The following is a 23,995-nucleotide window of genomic DNA, read 5'->3' on the forward strand; positions in this document are numbered from 1 at the left end:
TCCGACTTCAGTTATACAATGCCTACTGTAGCAGAAATACCATATCTGATTCGTATTCAATTCTGACAATATCATAAATTCAAATCATGTCTAAACGTAACAAAACTTACGTCCAGTTGTAGCCTGAGTCGATAGGGACACAGTACCGAAGTCAAATTCAAAATCAGACGGCCGGATTTTACGTGACATAACATTCAATTTCTCACCCGAGAGACTTGGAGCTTCATTCCTCGATTCTTTCCTTTTTAATCTGAAGGCTTTGCAGGTATATATATATATATATATATATATATACACGTCCCATAGGTAGGAGGCAAGTGGCGTCGTGCATGTTCTGCACGTTGCGCGCACAAGGTCGCGCATATGCGCCGGTAGTTCAAACCAGCATTCTGTCAGCTCGCTCATATGGCCATCTACGTCGCGCAAATGCGCCAAACATTCTGCCCATCCCGCGCATGTGCGCCATCTACATCGCGCATATGCCCGAAAGGTTCTGCTTTCCTCGCGCATGTGCGCCCAACACGTCACGTATGTGCGCGATGACTTATCCTTACATCTCATGTCAGTTCTTCTTTCGGCTCTCCCAGTCTGATCCGTTCCGTTTATAATCATATCGATTAACAAATAAATCATTTCAAAATCATAACAAATACATAAACAGTCTATTCTTTAATCCGACTTCAGTTATACAATGCCTACTGTAGCAGAAATACCATATCTGATTCGTATTCAATTCTGACAATATCATAAATTCAAATCATGTCTAAACGTAACAAAACTTACGTCCAGTTGTAGCCTGAGTCGATAGGGACACAGTACCGAAGTCAAATTCAAAATCAGACGGCCGGATTTTACGTGACATAACATTCAATTTCTCACCCGAGAGACTTGGAGCTTCATTCCTCGATTCTTTCCTTTTTAATCTGAAGGCTTTGCAGGTATATATATATATATATATATACACGTCCCATAGGTAGGAGGCAAGTGGCGTCGTGCATGTTCTGCACGTTGCGCGCACAAGGTCGCGCATATGCGCCGGTAGTTCAAACCAGCATTCTGTCAGCTCGCTCATATGGCCATCTACGTCGCGCAAATGCGCCAAACATTCTGCCCATCCCGCGCATGTGCGCCATCTACATCGCGCATATGCCCGAAAGGTTCTGCTTTCCTCGCGCATGTGCGCCCAACACGTCACGTATGTGCGCGATGACTTATCCTTACATCTCATGTCAGTTCTTCTTTCGGCTCTCCCAGTCTGATCCGTTCCGTTTATAATCATATCGATTAACAAATAAATCATTTCAGATTACTCCAGATTACAGTAATAGAATCTCGGGCCTTACAAAAAGTTTATTCTAAATATTTTCAAACATTTAACTAATAAAATATTTAAAAATTGTACATAAAAAACTAAAAAATCCAACCAAGCTCTAGTCAACATCAAAGTCGGTGCACGTTTTCATCTTTATCAGATTTGTTTTATTTATCTTATCATTTTACATTTAAAAAAGCACGCTTTTCACATGCTAATAGAATGTTCCACTTCCCAATAAAAATAATAATTTACTCAAACAAGTCCTTGTTCATCTCTCATTTTCAATTGCTCTGAAGCTAAGCAAATATAAGTACCCATTCCCTCTCTCCCATACTTGCTATCCATCCATCAATCTGGATTCTGGGATTGTTAATTCTTACCGTGTATAAGCGGCTATGGCATCTGGGTCGTTGGGTCGAGGAGGCAATTCTGGCTCCAAAGGGTTCGGCTTCGGGTCTGACGATATCCTTTGCTCATACGAGGATTACGGCAGCAATCAGGGTGGGAATAATGGAACTCAAGCCGATTCTTTTATTGGAGCGAATTCCGGGAAGGTAAATCTATTGGATTGTTTTGTTGTGATTTTTGTTTTTCTACGAGTGTGGAAAGGATTGATTCAAGTGCTTGTTGAACCTTCCTTGTTTTTGTGGGTTTCGTTTTGATTCAGGATTTGATTTTGTTCAAGGTTTTGACTTTTGTGAGTTTTTTATATTGATATGGATGTATTGTTTCTGGGGGATGCTATTGCAATATTGACTTCTTAATCATTCCTTTTCTCCTCATTTGCCTTTTTCGTTACATGATTTATTGAATAAGTAAGCCTGAAAAAACACACACATATATATATTGTGTTAACTTTAATAGATGCTAAGATATCATGGTCATGCATTTATGAAGACTTTGGTTTGGGAAGAACCAAGCGATGGATGTGAGATGAGGAAAATGTGCCAAAATGAATTTGTAAGGCTAGTTATAACACTTGTCTATGATACTTTATAGCACATTTTGCGCATTAGTGGCAGCAGGGTCTCGTCTGCTCGTACTAGGGTGACCATTGGTCACAGTTGTAAGAATTTGACTTTAATAGGCTGTGCTCCCTTCTAGTTTCTGGTTGCTGAGGTCTGAGTATGGGGAACAAAATAATTTAAAAGGATCTGTAGCTTTATTATTCACGCTTTTCTTATTTGGGGCATGGAGACAAAAGAGCTGCAAATGAGCTCATCTTTCACTGATTGACCGACTTTGTAAATGCTGAAAATTTTGTGGAAGTTTTGATGTGATGAAAAAGAAACAAACTTGAGATGCTTCTTCAATGTCAATTGCATATCTTCGCCATTTCTTTGATTCTTTCTTCATTGCTCTTTTATCAAGAATCAGAAGCAGGAATTTAATTGTTTAAGTTTTAAAATATAAAAGTGTACCCAAGCCGCATTTTTTGCTGAAATCCTTTAAGCATGGAACTAATTACGAGTTTTAGTCTTGCAATTTCATTTTTAAATTAGCAATGATGTTTTACCTGAAATTCAGAACCGAATTCTTTGGATCAGAAAATATTTAGAATATTAAGAAAAAGCAAAGATGGGAAGGAACTTGTTCTGAGAAGCATGTAGTAACTCAAAACTCTCTGCTCAAGGGTTACCCATTTTCTTTCAATTGAATGGTGATGTTTAAACAGTTACTATATTTTTAGCAACTTTTTTCTGTTTGACTTGTTTTCGACTGCTACTCCTAATTTGTTGTCTAATTAATCTTGAGCATCATTATGGGTTTCTCCTCTAAATTAAGCAGGATTTCCAAAATGCCGAATGAAAAGGACATCTGTTTTTCATGCTACCACTTGTAGCCCACCTGACGTATTCTCTTTTAATCAGGATGTTATATTTATTGTTGAAATGACCATGAAGAAGTACTCTGACGATCTCATGCGTTTCCTTGAGGGAATCAGCTCACGGCTGTCACAGTTGGAATTGCATTGCTACAATCTTGAGAAGTCTATCGGAGAAATGCATTCTGACTTAGTTCGTGATCATGATGAATCGGAGACAAAACTCGAGTCTCTGGAAAAGCACATTCAAGAGGTCTATTTTTACACTGTGATTTTGAATTTTTTATTATCTGTATGCTTCTCGAGACTCTGCGGTAATGTCGGTGCAATTGCTGTATGGTGTCTTCTGGAAATATTTAAAACCTGTAAGAGCTGTTTTTACTGCTGAATATCTCCGGGTTTAGTGCATCCACATAGTGTGAATCCTGTTTTGCCTTTTGCATATTTTAACTTCACAAAATTACCTTGCTTTTTGAGGCTGCTTTATCTGTACTAGTGTGAGGTACATGCATAGTATGTGCAGACTTTTTAATTCTGTGTGAAGATCTTTTTTTATGGATAAAATAAAAATTTACCTGGGCAGTTGATTCGTAATGTTTGGCGACAAATACTATTATAGTTAATCTAAGGTTATCACCTCTTATTAAACCATGGATTGGCATAATTTGTGTGAGCATAGTGTAATGGTTTATTGTTTCAATTGGTATTTTAATGAAATTGTATTAAATTCAGGTTCACAGGTCTGTACAAACCCTAAGGGATAAGCAGGAACTCGCTGATACTCAGAAAGAGCTAGCTAAGCTTCAGCTTGCACAGAAGGAATCCTCTTTAGCTAGTAACACTCAAGAGAATGAAGGGAAAGCCTCGCCACCTCCCTCTGAAGCAAAGAAAAGTGAGAACTCTTGTGATGTGCATGGTCGGCAGCAATTGGCTTTTGTGCCCGTGCCCCATCAGGTAGTCCCTCAACTTGCCCAAGCAGTCGAGCATCAGCAGCCTACTACAGGAGTTCCATCATCGATCCCTTCTCAAACAATTTCCCAAGCGCCGACATTTTCCTTGCCTTCTCAATTGACCAATCAACCAGTCCTATCCCAAACACCTCAAAATCATTATCTGGTTACACAATCTCAACTTCAAGATTTCTCGAGGATGGCGCTGCAGCCGACACAATCTCAACTTCAGGACTTCTCTAGGGTTGCGCCACAGCAGGCGCAATCCCAACTCAACCAGAGCTCTCAGATTCAGTCATTAGCTCCATATCAGCAACCATGGCCCCAGCAACAACAACAGCCTGTTCCACCATCCATTCAGCCAGTTATGCAACCAACTATTAGATCCCCATCACCTCCTGTTTACTCGTCCTATTTGCCTAACCAATCCAATCAATCACCTGCAGAAATGATTCCCAGTAGTATACCTATGCAAGTCTCTTTTGCTGTAGCATCCCAACCTGGTTCTGTAGGTCCAGAGACAATACCTTATGGTTATGGTGCCGCAAGCAGACCGATTCAACCGCATCCTTCAATTCAAAATCTCAAGGTTAGTTTTATTTCGCAATCGGGAGACGGATATGTGCATAGTGGGCCTCGTCCAACACTCCCCCCTGGAACTGCCTATATGATGTTTGATGGTGAAGGAGGAAGGATGCATAATCTGCCCCCACAACCTCATTTCCATCAAGGTGGTTACCCTCCTACAAGTTCCTCTCTGAACCTATTGCGTGTACCAAGTGCTAATATGGTAGTTCCTCAGAGTCATCCCCACAGTGAGTTGATTGAGAAGGTGGTGAGCATGGGTTACAGGGGTGATCACGTTGTTGGCATCCTTCAGTGGATGGGGGAGAATGGTCAGCCTATTGATTTCAATTCTGTGCTCGACAGGTTGAATGGGCATTCTTCTGGTGGTTCTCAGAGAACATGGTCTGGATAAAACGTCTTGGAATTCACCTGACATCTGGTACTGTTTCGATGGTTTCGGTTTTCTTATGTTAAATAAAGGAAGGTTGATAAGACATGCATGGATATGTGAATACAGGGATATAGAGAGCTGCTTTTTTGTCACGTAGTCTCTTTCCCAATGTTGTTACCACTTGGTATATTACATGATTAGGTTCATGGCATTGTAAGAACTGTATTATTGCATGTGAGAATTGTAATGGTTCCCTTAATTAATTGTTGAATTCGGTATTTGTTTTAAATTTTAATCAGTCTCTCTTTAGAGAATCAGATGAGAATTGTTATTGGGGTGTCTTAATTCACCGGGGCCATGAAAATTGATCGATGAGATATAAGATTAGAGCTCATCAACGAGACAAGTTCTTAGGTGCTCGCTTCTAGAGCCAAAAATAAAGGCTAGGAAATCTAGGCCATGCAAATTATTGCGTGTGTATGATCATTGCTTAAAATCGTACGAAATCTTTTACCAGTTGACTCTGCTGTCCCTTTATCGATCACATAAGCAATGACCAAAAAGTCAAGAAAATTGGTGCACCATTAATTTCCTCGCTCGAAAATGATTCCTCAATGTTACAACAATTCACCAGTCAGTATCATATTATATATACTAATATGGTCACAACCAATAATGTTATAATAAAACAAATTAAACTGCTCGCTCGACATGTTCGGAAAATATCATCGGACTTCTTTTTCATTTTTTTGTTGTTTGTGACGATAAAATTCGAAACAATTTTTTGATTTTTATTTTCCGGTAGAATCCGAAACCTCGCTATCTTTGGAATAATTCTTATTATGTCGAGTGTGAACACTAAACATGAGCTTCGAAGTCTTCAACGGTTAACTTAACCAACAAGTTTATAAAATTTAGAGTTCTTCAATAAGCCAAGTGGAATTAAATTTCAGTAATCAATATTCGGGCGATTTAGTCGTGGAATTAAATAATGTGAATCATGCATGCATCCATCCATCCATCCAAACGCGTAAGATCCGAATTTTCCTTTTGAACAATCCACGCGTTCTTCTCCATACAAAATTTGCTTTCATTAGTAAATTTCATTGGTTTTATCAATTTGGGTAACTTTGAAAGAATTTATACATAACTAACTGCAAGCCATAAATCTCCAATATTCGGGAACTTTACTTTTTCCATACTAGAATCCAATATTTTTCTTAAAACAAATGTATAAAAAGGCGTAAATTGGCGTTACATACTTACAATCTATTATTAAAAATACTAACAAAGTGGAGGAACTTTGTAAGAAAACCGACTAATATTTTCATTTATTACTAAATTTTTTATTTGTTGACCAAAGACCGAGTGAGCTGAGGCTAAAATGCAAATTTCATGTACGACAATCAGAGCACGTTCCCATCGGTCCGCCATTGTTATTTGAAAACAAATTCATAGATTAATCCCAAATTCAATGTAAACCCAAAAACTTCGTTAAAAACCCTCAGAATTCTCAGATCTATCCGAATGCGACGATGAATCAACGGCCTCAGCCACTCTCTGCCAAGAACGACGACGTATACAACATCATCCCCATTCACAATCTCCTCGACGACCACCCTTCGCTCCGTTTCCCGGAAGTCCGGGCCGCTGCGGCCGCACTTCGGGCCGTCGGTGACCTGAGAAGGCCGCCTTTCTCAACATGGGAGCCTCACTACGACCTTCTTGACTGGCTCGCGCTCTTCTTTGGTTTCCAAGCTTCAAATGTCAACAACCAGAGGGAGCATCTCGTACTCCATCTGTCCAATGCTCAGATGCGCCTCTCTCCGCCTCCGGACAACATTGATACTCTTGACCCTGCCGTCCTCCGCCGCTTCCGCCGCAGGCTCTTGAAAAATTACACTAGCTGGTGCTCTTACCTCAACCTCAAGTCCAACATCTGGCTATCTGATTCCTCTCGGAACGCCTCCGGGGATCACCGCCGTGAACTTTTATATGTTTCTCTTTATTTGCTTATTTGGGGTGAGTCTGCCAATATACGTTTTGTCCCGGAATGCATTTGTTATATATTTCATAACATCGCTATGGAATTGAACAAAATCTTGGAGGATTACATTGATGAGAACACTGGGAGGCCTTTTTTACCGTCTGTTTCTGGAGAGAACGCCTATTTGAATAAAATTGTGAAGCCAATTTATGATACAATCAAAGCTGAGGTGGATAATAGTAGGAATGGTACAGCTCCGCACTCTGCTTGGAGGAATTACGATGATATAAATGAGTATTTCTGGAGTAAGCGGTGTTTTGAGAAGCTTAAGTGGCCCATTGACCTGGGGAGTAATTTCTTTGTTAGGGGCCATAAGGGGAAGAAAGTGGGGAAGACTGGGTTTGTTGAGCAGAGGTCGTTTTGGAATCTGTTTAGGAGTTTTGATAAGTTATGGATCATGTTGATTCTGTTTCTTCAAGTAGCAATTATTGTGGCATGGCAGGAAACCACGTTTCCGTGGCAGGCACTGAAGGATACACGCATTCAGGTCAGATGCTTGACTGTGTTTTTCACGTGGAGTGCACTGAGGTTCTTGCAGTCGATGCTGGATGCTGGAATGCAATATAGTCTGGTGACGAGGGAGACTAAATCTTTGGGAATTAGGATGGTTTTGAAAAGTTTGGTTGCAGCTGCCTGGATTGTGGTGTTTGGTGTGTTCTACGGAAGGATATTGAGTAAGAGAAATGCTGATAGGGGTTGGACATCTGCTGCAAAAAACAGAATTGTAAATTTTCTTCAGGTCGCTGTGGTTTTTATTGCCCCAGAGCTGTTAGCCTTCGCCTTGTTTGTTCTTCCGTGGATTAGAAATTTTTTGGAGAATACAAATTGGAAGTTATTTTATTTGTTGTCCTGGTGGTTCCAGAGCAAGACATTCGTGGGTCGGGGCCTTAGGGAAGGTCTTGTGGACAATGTAAAGTACACCCTTTTCTGGATTGTGGTGCTTGCAACAAAATTTGCTTTCAGTTACTTCATGCAGATTAAGCCTTTGATTGCTCCCACAAAGACATTGTTAGATCTCAAAAATATTGATTATGAGTGGCATGAGTTCTTTGGTCACAGTAACCGATTTGCTGTGGGACTGTTGTGGCTCCCAGTTATTTTGATCTACCTCATGGATATACAGATTTGGTATTCGATTTACTCTTCATTTGTTGGTGCAGCAGTTGGGTTGTTTGATCACTTGGGTGAGATTCGTAACATGCAGCAATTGAGGTTGAGGTTTCAGTTCTTCGCTAGTGCTATTCAGTTTAATCTGATGCCTGAAGAGCAGCTTTTGAATGCGAGAGGAACATTTAGCAGCAAAATCAAAGATGCCATCCACCGGTTGAAACTGAGATACGGGCTAGGACGGCCCTTCAAAAAGCTAGAATCCAACCAGGTGGAGGCTTACAAATTTGCCTTGATATGGAATGAAATAATTAATATATTCAGGGAGGAAGACATTGTCTCTGACCATGAGGTGGAGCTATTAGAGCTGCCTCAAAATGATGACAAGGATCCAAAATGTAACTGGGAAATTCGAGTGATTCAATGGCCATGCTTACTTCTGTGTAATGAGCTGTTGCTTGCTCTCAGCCAGGCTAAAGAGTTGGTAGATGCTCCTGATCGGTGGCTTTGGTACAAGATAGGCAAGACCGAGTATCGGCGATGTGCAGTCATCGAATCTTATGACAGTTTGAGGCACTTTTTGCTGGCCATTGTTAAATATGATTCTGAGGAGCGTTCAATAATCAGAATCTTTTTTCAAGAAATTGATGAGTGGATTCGGCTGGAGAAATTTACGAAAAACTACAACATGACAGCACTCCACAGAATCCATGAGAAGGTTGTCCATCTTTTAGATCTTGTACTCAAGCCTAATAAAGATGCCGATAAGGTGGTGAATTCTCTTCAGGCACTTTATGAGACTGCAATTAGAGATTTCCTGAAAGAGAAGAGAAGCAATGACCAGCTAAAGGAAGATGGTCTGGCTCCTCAAGGAACAATGTCTGATAGATTGCTTTTTCAAAATGCTGTTGAGTTACCGAGCGCAAGCAATGATAAATTCTATCGTAGAGTTCGGCGGTTGCACACAATTCTGACATCTCGGGATTCAATGCAAAAGGTGCCTGAAAATCTTGAGGCAAGACGCCGGATTGCCTTCTTCAGCAATTCCTTGTTCATGAACATGCCCCATGCTCCACAAGTTGAGAAAATGATGGCCTTCAGTGTACTGACTCCATATTACAGTGAGGAGGTATTATACAGCAAGGAACACCTTCGAACTGAGAATGAAGATGGGATTTCCACGCTTTTCTACTTGAAGACCATCTACGCCGATGATTGGAGAAATTTCTTGGAGAGGATGCGGCGAGAAGGGATGGTAAGTGAAAAAGAATTGTGGACAAATAGATTGAGAGATCTTCGACTTTGGGCATCATATAGAGGCCAGACACTGACTCGCACTGTGAGGGGAATGATGTACTATTATAGAGCCCTTGAAATGCTGGCTTTTCTAGATTCTGCTTCTGAGATGGACATGAGAGAAGGATCTCAACAACTTGATTCTATGAGGCATAGTAACAACGTGGATGGTTTAAGCTCAGAAAGATCACCCTCCTCGAGAAGTTTGAGCCGAGCTAATAGTTCAGTCAGCTTGTTGTTCAAAGGCCATGAGCGTGGGACTGCTTTGATGAAATACACTTATGTGGTAGCATGTCAGATTTATGGTTCTCAAAAGGCGAAAAAAGACCCCCATGCTGAGGAGATACTATATCTGATGAAAACTAACGAAGCACTTCGTGTTGCCTATGTTGATGAGGTGTTGTCAGGAAGGGATGAAAAAGATTATTACTCTGTCCTGGTGAAATTTGACCAGAAATTGCAGAGAGAAGTTGAGATATATCGTGTCAAGTTACCTGGTCCAGTGAAGCTTGGAGAGGGTAAACCGGAGAATCAGAATCATGCTATTATCTTCACCAGGGGAGATGCAGTTCAGACCATTGACATGAACCAGGACAACTATTTCGAAGAGGCTTTAAAGATCCGGAACCTTTTGGAGGAATTTACTCGCTACTATGGTATCCGGAAACCTACCATCTTGGGAGTTCGAGAACATATTTTTACAGGTTCTGTATCGTCACTTGCTTGGTTCATGTCTGCTCAGGAAATGAGTTTTGTCACCTTGGGGCAGCGGGTTTTAGCTAATCCCTTGAAAGTTCGGATGCATTACGGGCATCCCGATGTGTTTGACAGGTTTTGGTTTTTGACTCGAGGAGGGATAAGCAAAGCTTCCAGAGTGATTAATATCAGTGAGGATATTTTTGCTGGATTCAATTGCACGTTGCGAGGCGGAAATGTTACACACCATGAATATATCCAAGTAGGAAAGGGAAGGGATGTTGGGCTAAATCAAATTTCTATGTTTGAAGCTAAGGTTGCCAGTGGAAATGGTGAGCAAATTCTGAGCCGAGACGTGTACAGATTGGGTCATAGGCTGGACTTCTTTAGAATGCTCTCGTTCTTTTATACTACTGTTGGCTTTTTCTTCAATACCATGATGATTCTTCTTACTGTGTATGCCTTTTTGTGGGGCCGGCTTTATCTTGCCTTGAGTGGAGTAGAAGGTTCTGCATTAGCAAATAATGCAGATGATAATAAAGCACTTGGTACGATATTGAACCAGCAATTCATAATCCAACTTGGTCTCTTTACTGCCTTGCCAATGGTTGTGCAAAGTTCACTTGAATTTGGCTTTCTGAATGCTCTGTGGGACTTTATTACCATGCAGCTCCAGCTTTCTTCAATATTCTATACATTCTCCATGGGAACCCGTGGTCATTACTTTGGAAGGACTGTTCTGCATGGTGGTGCAAAATACCGTGCAACAGGGCGAGGTTTTGTGGTGCAGCATAAGAGTTTTGCTGAGAATTATAGATTGTATGCCCGAAGTCATTTTGTGAAGGCTATCGAACTTGGTTTGATACTCACAGTGTATGCTTCCTACAGCCCCGTAGCTACAGGCACTTTCGTGTACATAGCATTGACAATTTCCAGTTGGTTTTTAGTCGTTTCCTGGATTTTGGGTCCTTTCATTTTTAACCCTTCTGGTTTTGATTGGTTAAAAACTGTGTACGATTTCGATGAGTTTATGAACTGGATATGGTACAGGGGTGGCGTGTTCACGAAGTCTGAACAGAGCTGGGAAAAGTGGTGGGATGAAGAGCAAGATCATTTAAGGACAACTGGTCTTTGGGGAAAGGTACTGGAAATTATTTTGGATCTCCGTTTCTTCTTCTTTCAGTTTGGGATTGTGTATCAGTTGGGCATTGCTGCTGGAAGCAAGAGCATTGCTGTTTACTTGCTTTCATGGATCTATGTGGTTGTGGCTCTTGTACTTTATATGGTAGTAGCATATGCCCGTGACAAATATGCTGCAAAGGAACACGTCTACTATCGTTTGGTGCAGTTCCTTGTTATTATTCTTGTGATAGTTGTGATAATTACATTGCTGGAGTTTACTCATTTCAAATTTATTGATATCTTCACAAGTTTACTGGCTTTTGTCCCCACCGGGTGGGGATTTATATCGATCGCACAGGTGCTAAGACCCTTTTTGGAGAAAACAATGCTCTGGCAGGTTGTTGTTTCGTTAGCTCGCTTGTATGACATAATGTTCGGAGTTATTGTGATGGCTCCTGTGGCCCTTTTATCATGGTTGCCTGGGTTCCAAAATATGCAGACTAAGATTCTTTTCAATCAAGCATTTAGTAGGGGCCTTCACATATCTCAGATTGTGGCAGGAAAAAAACCTAAGGCTGATCTGTGATTTAAGGTACTTTATTATTTAATATTTAACCATATTTTGGAAATATTCGAGTTTACAGTATGTGATGTTTTCGAAATTTAGATTTCTCCATTTTCGCACTTGATTTTTATCTCTTAACAAATTCAGCCATTTTTAGGCTGATCTATGATTCTTTTTGCTTTTTTGGGTAATACGCTCAAATTCTGATTGTAATATTATATATAGTTCTTTCACATTTCAATGTATCTATGAACGTCCATTGACATGTGAATAAAGGGAAGAATGTTAGTGATTAAGTTACTTGAAAAATATATGTTCGAAAAGAGGGATCATGTGATCATGGCTTCAGAATTTATGACAGTATGCAGTTTGTGTGCACCAATTGACATCAAGGCAGATGGCTTTTATGAGATGGTCTTGTCATAACTCTCTTGTCAGGACACAAGAAATGCTATCTAGAGTTTCCCGACACATTGATGTTAGTCAATGAGTACCTGCCTCTGTTACCTGATTTTGATTTTAGATTTTAGTTCTAAACTGACATTGTTGTGGCGGTTCTTTGAACTGTACCAACAATCACTTGTTAGTAGATGCTGCTGGTTGTCTTTCAGTTTGCTAATCTTGTGAACATTACTTATATTTTCTGAACCCAAAGGAATGCTTACTGAGTTTCGTTCACATTTTTTCAGTTTGCTGCACGGCTGCACCATTGTACATTCCTTTTTCAAAGCAATGCCTAAATAAGTTAAAGCAATCATGTGCATACACAGCGGGAATTTGATTTATTTTTATTAATTATTAAGAAGTGTAAAAACTAGAAATTCAAAGTTTAGTAATTTGACCTTGGTGATTACGCATTTATATATTCTTCTTTGTTATCAAGTGTATCCCCATGTTCTAGCCTGAAATTAAACTTCATCTACTGGAAGAATATGAAAGAAGTGAAATTACAGATTATATGACACACTTGTTGAAATGAAAGTAAAACTGGGATGCACATGACTATCAACTGGACCTCAAACAATAGAGTAGTCTCTCTGGTACCCAGATCTGTATCAGTCTGGTCTGGTGTTAAGTGCAATTATGTGGAGTGACGAGATTCTGCTATATTTTGGAGATAACTTTAGGGTGCATTATTTCGAGTGACGAGATTCTGCTTTAGTGGCTGATATTTATAATTTGGTGCGACAAACTTCGAGATATATTTATATATTCTTTTTAGTTCTTCACTTTGTCTTTATGGTTGATGCACAGTCCTTTTGATGCATAGTCGTTATTTATTGTGTTTGCAGGTTTAATGTTTTGTGGCATAAAGGTTTGGAGTTTGAAGTTCTATGGTTGTATTCTTGTGAAGAGTTCATAGTAGTGGATCGTATCAGGATTTACTTCCAAAAATTTCTTTTGACAGCCAAGGGGGAAGAAGATTCTGATAGGTTTTCTTTCTTTCTTTTTTCTCTCTGTGGTCACTTGATATCTTAGTTGGCCAATTCTTTTCACGTTTATAGCTTCATTATTTACCTGCAGTTGCCGAAGTTTTGTATGATAAGAATTTGTGTCCATTCTATCCGAGTTAATATAGTGTAAAAATTGCTCTGGTTTTTTTTCCTTCTTGCAAACTCCAGGACTGGAATAGCTCAAATCTTGATATTTGATACTCAGATCTTTTACTCGGGCTCACGTGTGATCCTTGAGCTTTTCTCTTTCCATTGATGGCGCTCTCATATTACTATGGTGTGCTGTGCCATCATTTCTAAAACTTAGAATGTAGTCTATGGATTTCTTGATACATATTTTGGTGAACTTGCGGTACTGACTATTGAATTGTTGATCGCTTGTTATGGTACCCAAATCTTAAATATATTACCTGTATCTAATTTTGAGTAGGTGTCGGTTTGGTAATTTATTTAGATATGTTCATTTTCTAGTCGACACATAAAGTTGACTCTGCACTTAGTCGTTCCGTATGTGCAGGCTTAACAGGGTATCTGTCTAATCTAATCTATAATCAATAAAGTTTGCGAATTAAATAGTGTTATGCAAAAGCTTATTTTAAGTGTTTTATCAGTTTTTTTATACAATTTCAAAAAATTTAATTGGTTAGAAGCTTGGAAATACTTAAAATAAGTTCTCGCAAATACTGTCACTCTGTCCACATCCTTGTTTTAGGGAATTGTAGCTTTTATATACTGTCCGATCAACGACTAAATTGATGTGTATATATATGAAAGATTTGTTTGTATACATGTGTTGGTTCGTAGTATAATATTCAAGTTGCCTGTGAAGCGAGTTGTCATTTACTTTTTGCATGCATATTGGGTTGGATTTTTTCCCCGAGTGCTTCTATATGCCCGTATTATCTATATTTTGAATGAAAAAAGATGGGATTAGTGGTTGCTTGGGTTAATATTTTAATATTTCTTAGTTCACTAACGTATTTATATAATATTGTTTGTACCTCGCTTTATTTACAGTTCCGTTTAATCTTCTTAATTTCTTTATCAGAGTATTTTTGCAGGTTTATTTATCATTCCATTTCAGTTTCAAAAAAAAAAAAAAAATTCCTTATAATTGATCGTTATTTTACTCGCTTACGTATTTATATGAGGATCAAATAATATGTTAATACCAATTAACTATCGTTTCCCCAACTTCTATGTAAATTGGTTGATTGTTTTGAACATGACTTTGTTTCCAATAGAAAAAAGAACTGGAACCAAATCTCTTGAGTAGGAATATAGTTTTAGTTATAGTTTCATCATTACTATTTGAGTTAAAACTTATTCTTTTAAATTTTAATAATTAAGGAAAAAATGATGATGCTAACTAATTAAATATAATTTTGTGAATGTTTGTGTTTTACTAATATTCAGATAGTCGAAAGTTGAAAAAAATAGGTTGCCTGTGTATTTCAAGTTTTTATAATCGGAAGTTCTTACATTTTGGTTTCAACTTCAATTCCTTGGTTCTACTTTCTGATCGAGGGAAATCATCATCGGGTGTAGACTTTAACCACGGTTCCAGGAAACCAGAATTTTGTCTCAAAAATCGATATGCAAACTCAAATCGGATTAAACTGTGACCGGAACTGGAATTCTTAGTAAATGGAACCGAGACCGTTTAAATTAGAAAACGGAACCAATAATATTGAATAATAACATGAATGTTGCATTTCAGCCATAAAGTAGGAACTTCATAATATTGTGCCTATCAATGAAAAACTAATTTATCCACAACTAAAGACAGTCGTTTCTATGTACCAAAATGCTGGAAAATATCGTGATGACTCGAGATGTATGATTCAACTATCCCATGGTAAAAACTTACTGTTGGAGGCGAAACTGCTCACAGTCCTGTGAGCCATACCTTGTGAAGTTTGAAACGAGACCGTTCAACATTCTTCCAACCGCTTCCTTAAAACATGGCGATCCCATATTCTGAGTTGCAGTTCCATCTGGGACGCTTCCATTGACCAAGGAACCAACTAAAGCACCATCCATATATGCTCTACATGCAGATAGGATAGCATGGGCATGGGAACGAAAATGGCCAGACACAAGATCCTCGAAATGCTACAAGTGCGAAAAGATTTATATCAGATAGCAGTATGATGACAATAATATGTTCAAAAAAGAACAGAGTTATAGATCATAACTTGTACCTTTGGTGGCCTTCTAAGAGTGTAAATCATTGTCTTCAACGATAGAATGAATACATCCTCGTTATATGAATTGGATTTTCTCTCTCCTTCTTGGCCAACATACTGAGTGTCGTATCCAGGCTCGTTAAAGAAAGGCTTTGCATTCAAAATAAGAGCCTGAATAGACACCAATACCTGCAACATGGTGGATGATTTCGGCAGCCACTTTTCGCTGTCTCTACCAGTCCAAGTGTTCAATAGACTGAGGCACACTTTTCCACAATCATACAAGTTAGGGTTTAGCCGCAAGCCACCAGAATAATAGTAAACCATCTACAAAGCAACAAAAAGCGGATGCACAAATAAATAAACGAATATATATTTGTTCCCAAAATAAAGATACTGAAAGACGTACTGGTGGTACATCAGGATATGCGGGAGGGAACAGAACATCAAACACAAAAAGACCATCATGGTAGGGAGTGCCTTGTGGTCCTGTAATAACAGCCCTCAAAAGATCCATCCTTGATTCATAAACTCTTACGAATACCGAATCTGCAAAAAGGAAGGGAAACAAGAATGACATCAATTTAACCATCAGAGATGCAATAATTTAGACAATGATAGAGTTGAGAAAAAATTTACATAAGCATAAGTAGAAATACTTTGAGCGTATACCTACTCACTCTCTTTATAAAAAATATCCTTTTACCAACAGTAGCAGTTTATATGCAGTTTGTGTTTATCAATTTTAATATTTTTTGGTCTTTCATTAACTCGTTCATAGAAACAAATCAGGAATACATGCCTACTCAAATAATCTCATTATGGTGATGGGGATAGCTTCTTGAATAAAAGAGATCAACTACTCTACATGATGCCAGCAGCCAGCTACAGATAAAAAGAAATCAATCCTTAATCTTACAAATTCAGAGCTATAAACTTTAGAATCCCTCTCCAAATCCACCAAGGGTCTCTTAAGAGGGAAGTGATTAAACCTTGCCACAGATAACAAAAACAAGAAGAAACATTTTCTTATTTTAATTTTATTATTGGTTTGGAGGGATAAATCACAGAGAGTATTTGGATAGAACAGTGAACAGTTTCAAAGAAATGTCATACATTATTAGGAAACACACTACTTAAATACCCCACCCCAACACACTCAAGCAAAGTATTATTTTCCATGCAAATGAAATCAAAGTTGTCATCAACATTCCAGGTACGATTGTTTCACCAATTCGAGGATTGGATTGAAGATGAAAATAGAATTCAGTATTATAAGATCCTAGCAAATCCATGAATTAAAGCATAAAATGCAAAGGTTCAACTTTGAATGATTCGAGTTCACACTTCCACACACTTACATGTATGAGTACTTTAGGATTTGAAACTGAATGCATATCCTACTAAGAATAATGGTACCCAATCTCAAAACATTCTGATATTAGGAATCACATGTATCAGTCGGCTTACCAGGTAAATCCTTCTCCAAAATTTTCCACTCCTCTTGGATTTTCTTAGTCCATGCCCTGGACGGCTAACGAGATAAGAAAACAGAAAACCCAGAATCATTAAAATATATCATGAGAAAGTTTAAAGAGTGTTGCATGCACAAATACAAACTGCAAAAAAAGTTACCTCCTGCCCTTGGATGCGCGCATTGCCATAGTGATGGTCTGAATAATCATCAACAACATCAAATTGCTTGAAAGCTTCATATTTGCTCAAAAGATCAACCCCGTTGACTTCTTTCTCTTTCCCACTAGAGCTAGATTCTATACACATTGATGAATTGCCTGAAACAGTGGCCTCACATTTGCCATTAAAAGGAACTGGGACAGATGCTGTCACACAGGCAGAAGAGCTGGCGGATCCACATCGCGTAGGAGCATTGGAACTCGTGTCCTTCAACCAAGTAACTGATGCCTCCACTCCAGGAGGTATATCCACATTGTCGAATTGTGCCTGCATACTTGAGTAATCATCATCATCATTGTCCTCATAAAAATAGTTTTCGTCACTACAATATTCCAAAACATCACAATCATCGATAAATGCATCATCTTCATCATCCAGATCACCCTCATTCTCATCCTCCTGATTTATCATATCTGACTCATTAAAATTCTCTGAATTGGGAGATAGAGATGCTGATGCATCTATGCTAGTAGAATTAATGACATTCTTCTCTATAAACACCTGGAAAGATTGAAATAGTGAAAATTAAACCGCACAAAAGATAATATTTTGAATAAATCAACAAGAAGTTCAATTGCGTAGAAACCAAATCAAGTGTACAAAAAGGAAAACAACAAATCTAACAACGTGAAAGAAATCCACACAAGCAGGAAAGCAGATATAGATATAATAATAAGAGAATGATGAGTGCACATTCACCATCAATATTAAACGTAGCTCCAAATGATAAAATTAACGGACGCTCATATAAGTGGTCAGAAGATACAGAGACATTTGCCTTGGAGGAATCTAGTTTCAAGTCATCCTGCGTCGTAATTAGGTTCAACATCCGAGACAAGCATTAATGAAGCACCACAAATGCGATCAATCATTCTAAAAAACGGTGTTTATATCAAATTGTGTATCAGTATATCCAAGTCAACACAGAAGCGATCAATCATTCTAAAACCGGTGTTTATTATGAAATCGTGTATCAGTATATCCAAGTCAACACAGAAGGGCACTAAAATTAAACAAAACCGTTAAAAAAGATAACACGTAAATTCCTATTTTTTTTTTTTACTTAATTGCCTTCAAACTTCTGGCTCCGCCCTGGCCTGGGAGGCTAAATTTCAGGTTTCAGTGTCCACTGAACTTCGCATAAATCTCTCCGATCATAAATCCTTGAGCTTAAATTTATCACAGGAAATCTCTCGAAATCAAAACATCAGAGAGCGAACTTTCGATCATATATGAAATTATAGAATATAAATAACCTAAGAACAACAGTAAATCCCAGGGGAAAAAAGAAAAAGAAAAAGAAAAAGAAAAAGAAAAATCCTCTCCCTTCTTACCTCACCGTGTTTAGACTCCTTCGGAATCGAGTCGTCGGAAGCCAAAATATCGGAATCAACCTCCATTAAATTCCCCCGATTCCGCCAGCAAAAACCCCTTTACCTGAAGAAAGTCGAGACTATGCAATACAGCGTGCAATGCTGTGCGTATCGTGTGAGAATGTAATTTCCATATAGAGGCGGACTCTAGAGAGAGAGATTTCGAGGTCAATGTGAAAGTGGGTCCCGCACTCCGTATCACCTACGCTTCCGATCCAACGGTTGATACGAGCTTCCGCTTTGTCAGAAACGGTAAAGTAGACCCTATCCCTGCGGGCACTGCCCGCAAGGTAGATCTAAAATCCGAGCCAAATTTTTTTTTTTTTAATACATGGTGGTGGGCCCGGATCACTCATGTGGATTGATCCGGACCGTTCCTTTCCCGTGCAGGTACTGCCTACACCGACAGGGTGAAATAATCCGTCAGAAACTGGGTCCCTCTGCCTGAAATAACGTTCTATTATTATATTGTTGAATATTATTATATGTTAATTTTTTATTTTACCATCTATTGTTTTAAAAGAAATATTTATGTATATGGATGAATTATGGTTAAAAAAAGTATTATCGAATTTGCTATAAGTTGGTTTGAAAATATATCTAAAATATTTAATAATGTGATTTATCTTTTTGAGCTGCTATAATATGGTTTTAAACTTTGTTTTATGGAAAATTAAGACTCTTTAAAATTTGTTCTATAAGTGAAAAAAGTTAAATCATATGTTCGTATAATTTTTTTGTAAAAATACGTTTAATTTTTTTTTAAAAAAAGTGTCATCCAAGTATAATTTTTAGAAAAACAATTGACAAATGTTTAGATATAATTTATCGTATCAAATCAATGAATATCACTTCATTAATAAGTATGAACATGAACATAATGAATGAATAAAATATCACAACTGACCAGAGCACTGTGTGATATGAGAACTATATTTTGATTAGGTGGTCTTTTGTGAGACGATCTTACGAATATTTATCTATAAGACATGTTAATCCTACCGATATTCACAATAAAAAGTAATACTCTTAGCATAAAAAATAATATTTTTTATAGATAACTTAAATAAGATATTCGTCTCATAAATTACGACCTGTCAGAATGTATATTTTTATATTAGCAATCTCATCATGAATTATTAAACAGATTTAACGTAAAAAAAGAGTTAAAAATATAAGAATTGTAATAATCGACGATTGCACGGATGGGATTCGATCTTTCGAGGGTTAGAACTAAAATGACCAAACCATCCCATGACAACTTTTTTTTTCAAAGAAAGAAGCAGAATAAACGAGGTAATAAAGGAAAGAGTGGACAGCTCTGTCCCAGTATCTTTCTACAGTCGTAAAATTGAAGGCTACCCATAAGAGGAAAGTAAAGCAAGGGGGAAAATTCTCGACTTAGATCTATGGCAGAAAACGCCGTGAAAGAAAAACCCTCCACAGCATCAAGTGTTAAGGACAATCCCGATTCGCCAATCCTACTGAGGCTCGTCGGCGAAAGAAGGACATGGGTTTGCCTGTTTGTGTCTGTTTACTCCATGTTACTTTACCTTTCTTGGAACCTCTTGACGTCAGTTCTTAATTGGTACGAATCTGAATCATTGGCTGCTGATTCTTCTTCATCATCAGCTTCTTCAACTGTTTTGTCAGCTCTTTATGCGTCGCTTCTGTTGGGGATGGCTTTCGGGGTTCTTTCAATGGTGGCGGCGCTGGTCGTGGCTGTCCCGGCGACGCTGGTGACTTGGATATCTGTACTCGTGCTATTGGCTTTCTGTGGGAAGCCCAGGAGGATCTTGGTGGTGGAGGGTAAGAAATTGACGGCTGAGATCGGTGGTTTTGTTCTTAAAGTGTTGATCAAGGAAGGGAATATCGTGGCTGCTGTATGTGCGATTCTTGGGTACTTTGCTCTTGTTAGGAATCACAAAGAAAGCCTCGGAGGTAATCAATTTGAATGAAGAACAAAATCATCGAGGCTCGGGATTTGGTCTATCCAATTACGTACAAGCTTTCTGGGATATACGCACTTATGGAATTAAAATTGCAATTTTCTCCGATCTTCATAAGAATATATATCAGGATTCTCAATTAGTTGATGATAATTTTCCACTTGTTTTGCAAAGAATTACGATACCCTTGTAAATTGTGAGGTATTTGTGGATTACTCCGACTCTAGTATCGCGATGTACTTCTATAGTTACTGTAAAATATTTCTCGCATTTCCGGTGCAATCTTTTGGGCATGAATGTAGATGAGCTGAAAATGTTCTATATTTTAATTCACAAGAAGAAGCACTCCGGTGACTCAACCCCTCTCTCATTTTCTTGATGCTTCTTCCTAAAATATATATAAAATATAATATAACAGGATGATGGCAGCCAAGTGTCGATCAACTTCTAATCGAATAATATATATATATATATATATATATATATATATATATATATATATATATATATATATATATATATATAATACTGAAAATATTATAAAGTTCGAACTTTTGATTGAATAATCAAAAGGTTGACTCGTTAGTTTTCTACGTACGCGGCTACTAACGGCGATCTCCACTTGTAGTTTCCTCTCATATATTAAACACCCTACCAACTATTTAATTGCTCATATGTAATTTAGATCTGTTCATGTTTCCAAAACTTCACCATCTGTTTTGTTTCATCGTAGGAAACAATTCGTTATCCTCGAAACAACTATTAAAAATTTCGATGTCTCATCATTTTTCAAGAGGATTCTATTATTTTATGATGCATATATCAAACATTTATCGTGATTTTTTTAGGTATTTGATTTATTGTAAAATATGTGTTCTCCCCAATTGAAAATATCATTACATGTTAATTAACTACTTATCTAAAATTATTTGTACAAACACATAAAAATATGCCATTAATGTTGTATTCGTTCATATAACTTCAACCGAACCAGTCTCGATATATATATATATATATATATATATATATATATATATATATATATATATATATATATATATATATATATATATATATATATATATATTTCAAGAATTAATGGACAAGTATTAACAAGTTAAAACTTTCAATTATATCTGTAATTACCTCGATCATGCAATCTTCCATTATCTGACCTCTGCGTTGTGAGAATTCAATTGCTATATATTCATGTTTGCTTATAAACTTAGACTTGATAATATATCAACGAATAGATTATAGATTACTCCAAAAAAACTTACGTTTTTGTGATTACATGTTGAAAAAGACAATGATCTCTCAAAAAGTTACATGCATCGTGTATGTATAGAGAGATTTTTGTTTAAAAAGATTATTTAGATGTGTTCACAAATAACCCTAATAAAATCCTGCTTGCGAGAATGGTACTTCTTGGATAACCAAATCCCAAATATTGGATTCTATGCCATAATCCCACACGTTTAGTTGTGATTCCGCTACTTCACTGCTGCTACTCCCGCAGATCAATCCCTTCAGCCTTCCTGTAGATGTTTCTCCTCCATGACTTGATTTCGACTTCTCCACCTGCATTTATAGTTAGTCAGGTCACCTTGAAACATGAAGTAATTTTGAATGAAAAAACGTGTAAAATGGCACGATCAACTTTGACTATCACTTTGTCATGGAGAACATGGATACTTGAGCTCCCACGCACAGAAAAGTTAGCATTTGCGACCTCCGCTCCATCTTTACGAAGAAAATTATGGATAATGGCAAGAAACATAGAGTAATCCGCCAGCCCATTCGCTAAGATCACGTCCATATTCGGTCCCATGTCTTGAACTTCAACAAAAGGTGTTGAAGTTGGTTGATATTGGTCAGTAGTGAGGATTGATTCGGGTGTTCTAAAGTTTGATCGCGACAGGGATTCCTTCTTTTGCCTCATAATCTGAAGCTTCGACTTCGTGTCTTCTATATATTTCACGGTTTCATCTATCTGATCCGGTAGTGCCAACGCTTCCTGCATTCATTCAATTACAGTCATTTAAACAACATGCATGCACCGAGTAGAGCGAATCCACAGATCATATTACTGTATGTATTAACATGAAAATCATAAAGAAAATTAAACAAAGAAAAAATTGTAAGTGAGCTAGGTACCCTGGAAGCTTGATTGCTGGGAAGAAGAGAAAAGAGCTCAGAGTAAAGGATCTTGAGTCGATTTCTCCTGTTCTTCTCTATCACTTTCCTTTCAATTTTCGGAGCAGCACCACGAATGTAAGAACATGATTTAAGCTTAGTCTTTCCCATTGCTATGATATAAAAAATATGTTATAATAATTATAACAATTGGTGAAAACATTTGTGAGTTAGGTGGATATATATATAATGTTTGGTAAAGTTGAGGAAATCGTAATTAATTTTGTTGAAAATTCGTGGGATTGTGTTTAGTTTTGGTGTGGCGGCCGGTGACGTTGTTCCTCAGAAATTTCCTGCTCAAGTGTGATTTCTTTAGTTTACTTTTGAGCTCCCAGCGGGAGGACTGCGCGAGGAGGCGTATGGCATGATCGATGTGAGGCTCGGGGTCGAAAAATACGTTGGAAAGACTGGTCTTGATACAATAGGGACAGTCGTTATACTTGGCGTACTTATTTGTTCTGCCATTTAATAAAAGTGGTAACCCAAGTTGTTACGAGCAAGACTTATCATGCGGGTGTTTTCTTTCTTTATTTTTTCTGGCTTTTATTTCCTTAGTATGATAAGAATAACTCGATTCTACATCCAAAATTATCATGCCATCATCATGTATTCATATATACTAGAAAATGTATCATTGTCAATTTGATCCGATCATTTGTATTTTATTTTATTTTTATTCATGATATTTTCGCTTAATAAAAAAGATATAATACTAGGTTTAGGATATTCGAAAATTGAGGACTTTATTAACGAAACTTGTATGGATTTATATTCCAAAATTTGAACTCACCCCACACCTTTTTTTTTTCTGAGTTATTGACCGATTTCAATTTTTAATGTGTTTGCTGCAATTTACACGATTACTATAAATTAAGTTAGTCATATGAGAGGGGCTTTATGAAATTGTTTAAAAATAAGAATTTAATTTGTAAAAAATAAATAAATAAAACTCAAGGGAAAAATGATCAGCTATAGTTCTTAATTTTTTATTTCTTTCGAAATGGAAAAGTAGCTGCTTTCATTACTCAAGGAAACATAGGAACATTGGCAGAGCCTGTAAGAATGAGGGTGGCTCATACCAAGTAAATGAGAGCAAGGATAATGTAAACAAGATGATCTATCTCATTTGCTTGTCTTCCGACCTCACCTACCAACCATTTACATCGTCTAACTATATCTCCAAACTCCGAATCAGTTTCGAAGATGACTCTCTTACACTCGGTAAAGCCGTATGTTAAATTAAAGGAGGTTCTGGCAT

The 23,995-nt window shown here is 37.7% G+C and overlaps 5 protein-coding genes and 1 non-coding gene across 6 annotated transcripts; 4 read left to right on the top strand and 2 right to left on the bottom strand.

Moving 5' to 3' along the window:
- The first annotated feature begins 1,585 nt into the window (after positions 1-1,585).
- LOC140836637 (uncharacterized) lies at positions 1,586-5,343 on the top strand. The gene is made up of 3 exons (XM_073202300.1): positions 1,586-1,869; positions 3,187-3,393; positions 3,873-5,343. Exons 1-3 carry the CDS (start codon positions 1,711-1,713, stop codon positions 5,067-5,069), a joined length of 1,563 nt encoding a protein of 520 aa, XP_073058401.1. The 5' UTR covers positions 1,586-1,710; the 3' UTR covers positions 5,070-5,343.
- A 1,094-nt stretch (positions 5,344-6,437) lies between these two features.
- On the top strand, positions 6,438-13,587 carry LOC140836638 (callose synthase 12-like). The gene is made up of 2 exons (XM_073202301.1): positions 6,438-11,908; positions 13,174-13,587. The coding sequence occupies exon 1, from the start codon at positions 6,584-6,586 to the stop codon at positions 11,900-11,902; it is 5,319 nt and encodes a 1,772-aa protein (XP_073058402.1). The 5' UTR covers positions 6,438-6,583; the 3' UTR covers positions 11,903-11,908; positions 13,174-13,587.
- LOC140837582 (small nucleolar RNA J33) lies at positions 9,540-9,620 on the top strand. The gene has a single exon (XR_012119410.1). It is a non-coding gene; the product is annotated as a small nucleolar RNA J33 (small nucleolar RNA).
- A 1,392-nt stretch (positions 13,588-14,979) lies between the features above and the next one.
- Positions 14,980-18,710, bottom strand: LOC140836639 (putative ubiquitin-conjugating enzyme E2 38). Its single transcript, XM_073202302.1, has 6 exons — positions 18,554-18,710; positions 17,160-17,720; positions 16,995-17,058; positions 15,934-16,073; positions 15,540-15,851; positions 14,980-15,450 (listed from the first exon to the last, which is right to left on the bottom strand). The coding sequence occupies exons 1-6, from the start codon at positions 18,617-18,619 to the stop codon at positions 15,202-15,204; spliced, it is 1,392 nt and encodes a 463-aa protein (XP_073058403.1). The 5' UTR covers positions 18,620-18,710; the 3' UTR covers positions 14,980-15,201.
- Positions 18,711-19,884: 1,174 nt separating this feature from the next.
- On the top strand, positions 19,885-20,909 carry LOC140835989 (uncharacterized). The gene has a single exon (XM_073201404.1). The coding sequence runs from the start codon at positions 20,002-20,004 to the stop codon at positions 20,548-20,550; it is 549 nt and encodes a 182-aa protein (XP_073057505.1). The 5' UTR covers positions 19,885-20,001; the 3' UTR covers positions 20,551-20,909.
- A 935-nt stretch (positions 20,910-21,844) lies between these two features.
- LOC140835990 (transcription factor bHLH162-like) lies at positions 21,845-22,880 on the bottom strand. The gene is made up of 3 exons (XM_073201405.1): positions 22,699-22,880; positions 22,214-22,558; positions 21,845-22,122 (listed from the first exon to the last, which is right to left on the bottom strand). Exons 1-3 carry the CDS (start codon positions 22,846-22,848, stop codon positions 21,937-21,939), a joined length of 681 nt encoding a protein of 226 aa, XP_073057506.1. The 5' UTR covers positions 22,849-22,880; the 3' UTR covers positions 21,845-21,936.
- Between the last annotated feature and the right edge of the window lie 1,115 nt (positions 22,881-23,995).

The sequence above is a fragment of the Primulina eburnea genome, chromosome 7 (assembly GCF_022965805.1).
Source record: "Primulina eburnea isolate SZY01 chromosome 7, ASM2296580v1, whole genome shotgun sequence".
NCBI lineage: Eukaryota > Viridiplantae > Streptophyta > Magnoliopsida > Lamiales > Gesneriaceae > Primulina > Primulina eburnea.